General features: G+C 36.7%; 1 protein-coding gene across 2 annotated transcripts; it reads left to right on the top strand.

Moving 5' to 3' along the window:
• Window positions 1-221: 221 nt before the first annotated feature.
• Window positions 222-5,493, top strand: LOC145021347 (alpha/beta-Hydrolases superfamily protein). Of its 2 annotated transcripts, none has more exons than XM_078976734.1 (10): window positions 222-1,127; window positions 1,538-2,671; window positions 2,756-3,754; window positions 3,848-3,889; window positions 3,987-4,063; window positions 4,151-4,235; window positions 4,319-4,402; window positions 4,565-4,666; window positions 4,756-4,854; window positions 4,954-5,493. In XM_078976734.1, exons 1-10 carry the CDS (start codon window positions 348-350, stop codon window positions 5,068-5,070), a joined length of 3,519 nt encoding a protein of 1,172 aa, XP_078832860.1. In that variant the 5' UTR covers window positions 222-347; the 3' UTR covers window positions 5,071-5,493. The 2 variants fall into 2 exon arrangements, with proteins under 2 accessions (XP_078832860.1, XP_078832861.1); XM_078976735.1 differs by having other exon boundaries at window positions 1,018-1,127; window positions 1,521-2,671.
• The last annotated feature ends 450 nt before the right edge of the window (window positions 5,494-5,943 follow it).

Raw genomic sequence — 5,943 nt, 5'->3', positions numbered from 1 at the left:
ATTATTCAAAAGGTTCATATACATATTTTTTTTTTTCACAGAAATGATCCATATATTTAAAAGAAAATACAAAAACCGTTTCTGTATAATATAAAGGTAGTATCATCCTAGTTATACAACAAACAATAAATATGGAAATACAAACTAAAAGTATTTGTCGAGGAGGGCTAGAATGTCATTGAAGAAATATTAAATGACTATAATGTAATTTAGACGGGACGAAAAAATTGATGCCGTGGACGAAAAGCGACTCCATCGACGCCTCTTTACGGCGAGCGTCTATGCCGTCTCCTTTCCCGATTTTGCGCTGATTCTTCCTTTTCATTTCTCTTGAATTTTCTACTATAATGCTCCGTCGTATCTTCGCTAGTAGAACCACCGTCAACCGCTACCGGTCTCACATATCCAACTGTTCTGTCCGTCGCTTCTTCTCCGCCAATCCTTCCGATCGTAACTCAAAAAATTCAACGGATTACCCGCAACTCCTCAACAGTTCACAAACACAAGATGATCTTCCGCCACCGCCATTAGTTCTCCACCGCCTCCGCCCTAGGACTCTATCTCCTCTATCAGGCACTTCCCGCTTTGCATTATCCGCGACTGTAATATCCGCCGCCGCAATTCTTGCTGCATCATCCGTTATAATATTTGATGACAGCGAAATTAAGGAAGAACAAGCGAAGAAGAAACGTTTGCTTGATGATTTCGAACACGCGATTGACCGGTCGAAGGAGTCGTTTAAGAGAGTTGTGAATACGATGAAGCATACCGGCGTTGCGGCGTCGGTTCTATGGAAATCTCTTCGTTCGGTTTTGTCATCGGCTAACCATGAAGTTCGGTCAGGGTTTGAGGTTAGGGTTGCGGCGTTATTGGCGGATATTGTGGCGGCGAATGAGAGCCGGAGGGCGGCGATTGTTGGTGCTGGCGGTGGTGTGGTGTTGGATTGGTTATTAGAGTCGGTGGCATTGTCCGGTGGGGGAAATTATGGGACTCAAGCCGAGTCTGCTAGGGCTTTGGCGTACTTGATTGCTGACCCTAATGTGTCTGAGGCGGTTCTTGGGAGGCCTCATGCCATTCCCAATCTTCTCAGGTTCATATTCTCTGCTCAACCTCATCAATCCAAAAAGGTATAATTCTGTCATCAATGGCAACACCATATTCTCTTTTGCTGTTTCTTGTGTTAGTAAATGCAAGAGTAATTGTGTGCCCCCAAAAGTAGCTTATAGTTATATTCTTAATTGTTGATTAGTAATCCTGTTAGTGGCCTTAAATCATTAATGTTGATTGAGCTCCAACCTGACTTAGTGAGTTCTCCTTTAATTGGTGTATCAGAATAAGTAGTATTTGAATTTGTGGTTTAAACAACAATTATTAGATGTGCTATTTGTCCACCCTACTAAAGCTACATGAATAAATAACTTAATCATAGCTTGTTTGGGAAGTTAGGGTTTTGATTAATTTTCTAATGTATATAAGTTTTTATCCAGAAACCAGAATAACTTTTTATCATATTGATATAGCATTTTCATGAAAGCAGCACCCAAGGCGAAGTTCATTTGACATTTCTGACCCTTCAAAAGGCAGAAGCATGCTTGTTGCATCAATCATGGATATTGTCACTTCCAACTGTGACAACGTGGACAAAATCAAACTTAAGCCCATGCTATCAGGAACTGCAGCAATGAGAGATATTGCAGCTGCACTTGAAGTTATTGAAGAAGGTGGCATGCACATGGATGAGCCACCTGGCAGCAGCCAGAGTGATGATGATGATGATGATGATGGTGGAACTGGATTGAAAGGCATTGGAATGGAAGTTCTTGGAGGCACTACAATTGTAGGTCTTTCTACAAGCAATCGATCAATGGAGTTAGATGAATCTAAAGCCACTCACAACTCACCATCTTTCAACAAATTAAACAACACTTCTTCTGTAAACACAACTGTTATCCCTGGACTATGGGATGATTTGCATTCACAACATGTTGCTGTTCCTTTTGCTGCATGGGCTTTAGCAAATTGGGCAATGGCATCAGATGTAAATAGATCCCATATCCAAGAACTCGACTTCAATGGACATGCTGTCATGTCTGCATTGATTGCTCCTGAAAGATCTGTGAAATTTCACGGGAGTTTAGTAGCTCAGTTGTTGTTAAAAGACGAAAATCTCCCCATGAATGATTTCATTTCTGATTGGAGTTCTACCCTTCTTACAACCGTTTCTCAAGCAAGCAAAGCGGATGATATCTCTTTAACTCGTGTGGCTTTATCTGCATTTTTACTCTCTCTCGAGAGGTGCCCTGGTGCTCAAAGGGTAGTTATGGAAAAAGGTCTTCATTTAATGAGGGAAACTGCTAAACGGACTATGAATCATAAGTCTGTTCAAGAATCATTAGCAAAAGGGATGGAATCACTTTGTTCAGGTGACATGCGTTTGTCTCTTGAAGAAGGACAAAAGTGGTCTTGTATTCTGCTTCCATGGGTATTTAGGGAAACTTCATCTGATGCTATTAGATCTTCTGCAATCACAATCCTTTCTCGCATATGTGAAGACTATGGCCCTTCTTCCATTCCCATTTCTCAAGGTTGGTTAGCTATTATGCTTTCAGACATTCTCAAATCCAGAAAGTTATCTCTTAAAGGGAGTGCTCAACCTAGGGACAAAGTCAAGGTTTGTATCATTGTTACTTTTTTTTTTTTTTTTTTTTTTTTTAATGGTAGTTTATGCCTTTATGGAAATACCCTTCTCATGCAGACACAAATCGATCAGGCAAATGTACTTTCTGGCACCCAAAGTGTGAACCAATTGGCTAGTGCTGTGGTCAACTTAGCAGTCAATGGTGATTCATTTGCTTTGGAAGATTTTCTTACCCTTGAACCATTTATTAACACATACAAAAATCTAAAGAAAGGCACTATCCCTAAAGTGAATGCTTTAGATTCTGCACTTGCAACTTTAAAGGGTATCAAAGCAATGACAGAAATCTGCAGTGATGATTTGTTTTCTCAAAAGAAAATAATCGATTATGGCATAATTCCTCTGTTACGTCGCTTTTTATTAAGTGATGATTATGAGAAGTTATCAGCAATTGAAGCATATGATGCATCAAGAGACATGGAAGCCAAGGATCATGGTGATTCATCTGTTGTTGATGCCCGGGACCCGTCTAGTGTCCGGGTCCCACCTACAGCTCATGTCCGCAGACATGCAGCTCGATTGTTAATGGTGCTTTCAGTTCATCCAAAAGTTAAAAAAATGATACTGGAAGATAAAGATTGGTGTAATTGGCTTGATGAATGTGCAAATGGAAAGATATGTAGTGATCTTAAAACTCAAAGCTATGCTAGAGCAACATTGTTGAATATCTTCTGTAATGATGATGATGATGATGTTGATGATGATGGAGATGGAAACAATGGCTCTAAAAATAATGGTTGTGCTCGTTATGGTGAGACGATTTTTTTGATCAACCCTGGAATGAGTCATTGGGAATGTTCTGGAAAAGGAAGGAATAGTAATAATAATAATGATTCTGAAGGTGGATTAGAGAGTCCTTCACTTGATGTTATTTTTGTTCATGGGCTTCGTGGTGGGCCCTACAAGACTTGGAGATTATCTGAAGACAAGTCATCCTCTAAATCTGGGCTTGTGGAAAAGATTGATGAAGAGGCAGGAAAACAAGGGACTTTTTGGCCTGGAGAGTGGCTTTCTACTGATTTCCCTCATGCGCGTTTGTTTAGTCTTAAGTACAAGGTTTGTGATTATATAAAGTTATAAATTGTTTTTGTATAAACATGATTATTGTAAATTGTAAATGAAGTTTGAGTTACATCTTTTGTTTTGCAGACGAATCTTACACAATGGTCTGGATCAAGCTTGCCTCTTCAGGTTTGTCGTGTATTATTCGTAATATATTTAAATAAATTAGATTTGGAGATGTTTGGTTATTGAAAATGTAAATAAATTTGAATGTGAAATTTTGTAGGAAGTTAGCTCGATGCTGTTGGAAAAACTTATTGCAGCACGTATTGGAGATCGACCTGTTGTATTTGTAACTCACAGGTTGAAATATTTAATTAAAAATGAAAGTGAGAAAACAGAAGAATTTCTCTTTTAGTTAATAATATATTTTATTGTATTGTATTGCAGCATGGGAGGCTTGGTTGTGAAACAGATGCTACATCAAGCAAGTGCAGAAAACAGAGGCAATCTTGTCAAAAACACTGTTGGTGTGGTATGTTTGATTTAATAATAATTATAATTTATCACTACTTCCAATCAATGTTTACTATTATTATTATTATTATTATGTTTTAGGTGTTCTACAGTTGCCCACATTTTGGTAGTAAACTTGCAGATATGCCCTGGCGAATGGGTTATGTCTTTCGCCCTGCACCATCGGTACTTTTTTCTTTTTTTGTCAACTAATTGAAAAATAAAGTGTAATAATTTATCAATTCACTTATTATGAAGAAGCAACGAATGAGAGAAAAGTTATATGATTGATTGATCGGATTGTTTTTGCTTTTTAAGTTTGAAGTATGATTACTTTTGTTTCGTCAGATAGGAGAGTTGAGAAGTGGGTCCACAAGGTTAGTGGAGCTTAATGATTTTCTTCACGAGCTACATAAAAAAAAATCTCTTGATGTTCTAAGCTTTTGCGAGGTACTACTACTTGTTTAAATTCTTCATGCACTTAATTTATAACAATGTCATCCAAATACAAAACAATTTAATGTTGTTGTTTTTTGCAGACAAAAGTGACTCCAATAGTTGAAGGGTACGGTGGATGGGCTTTTCGATTGGAAATAGTACCAATTGAATCTGCATATCCTGGATATGGGGAACTTGTTGTGAGTTTTTTTTTTTTTTTTTTTTAGCAAATGGCTATTTTACCCTTATCATTTTATAGAAAAGTGATGCTGATTTGGACACGCTTGATTTGTTGGCAGGTGTTGGAGTCGACAGATCATGTTAATTCATGCAAGCCGATCACACGAACAGATCCTTCTTACAGTGAAACTTTGCAATTTTTGCACAAACTTAGAGCAGCATCATCATATCGATGAAGAATTATGTATAAACAACAGGTACTAAAATCTTTCATTATTTTACAATCACAATCCCTCATCCTACCTTATTGTAAATTTATCATATCTCAATATATCATTTATTTTTTCTTTTATTGTGATATTTGGGAAATCATCTTGACGTTTGTTTACCTAATAATTAATTTATGTGGGGGGAAGTTTTGTATATTTTGTAAATGGGTTTTGTCGTTTTGATGAAGATCATCATGTATGTAACGTGTTGTAGTTGCTTTTTGGTGTTGGGAACTTTGTCTTTTATGCTTTAAAATTGATGTGATTATTGGTGTACGTTACATAGATACATGCGACACTCCAATAATTAGTCAAGTCTGTACGAAACCATACCTCATGTCACAAACTTGAGATCATTCTATTTTCAAGACAGATGTGACTTCTTTTATATATGGTTGATGAACAATGTGATAATTAATTATAGATAAGCGTACGTCTTACACTTCAAATATCATTCATTTTATATTTATATTGGTTATATGTTTTTTAATTGTGTTTTGTCTTGGCATGTAGAGTTCATGTGAATGCAGTCCATTACGTTTTTTAGCTTCGCTTTGGTTGGTAGTCGTATAAATGGTGAAACGTGTACGACATTGTTATTATTTTTAAATGTTATAAAGCATATTGTTTATCAAATATGAAATTCAAGGCAACTCAAACCAAGTTAAAATCCGAAGTTAAAACAATTTGGTTTGTTTTGAAAATCGAGAAAACCAAATTGTAGGTTAAAATAAAATTGAGCGTTTCAATTTTCTAAACATAAAATTCAGAGTTTCAAATATAAATATATATGGTTTCAAACGTTAAATACATGCGCTATATAATAAAGCTCTCGGATAA

The sequence above is a fragment of the Lactuca saligna genome, chromosome 1 (genome assembly GCF_052625555.1).
Source record: "Lactuca saligna cultivar CGN05327 chromosome 1, ASM5262555v1, whole genome shotgun sequence".
Lineage (NCBI taxonomy): Eukaryota > Viridiplantae > Streptophyta > Magnoliopsida > Asterales > Asteraceae > Lactuca > Lactuca saligna.
This window is presented reverse-complemented; position numbering and strand designations above follow the sequence as displayed.

What these genes read in the sequence shown, in the direction of transcription:
- LOC145021347 (XM_078976734.1), top strand. Translation starts at nt 348, where the DNA reads ATGCTCCGTCGTATCTTCGCTAGTAGAACCACCGTCAACCGCTACCGG. An exon ending in TGTTTAGTCTTAAGTACAAG is followed by an intron (nt 3,755 to 3,847) that starts GTTTGTGATTAT and finishes TTTGTTTTGCAG; the next exon opens with ACGAATCTTACACAATGGTC. An exon ending in TCTTTCGCCCTGCACCATCG is followed by an intron (nt 4,403 to 4,564) that starts GTACTTTTTTCT and finishes TTGTTTCGTCAG; the next exon opens with ATAGGAGAGTTGAGAAGTGG.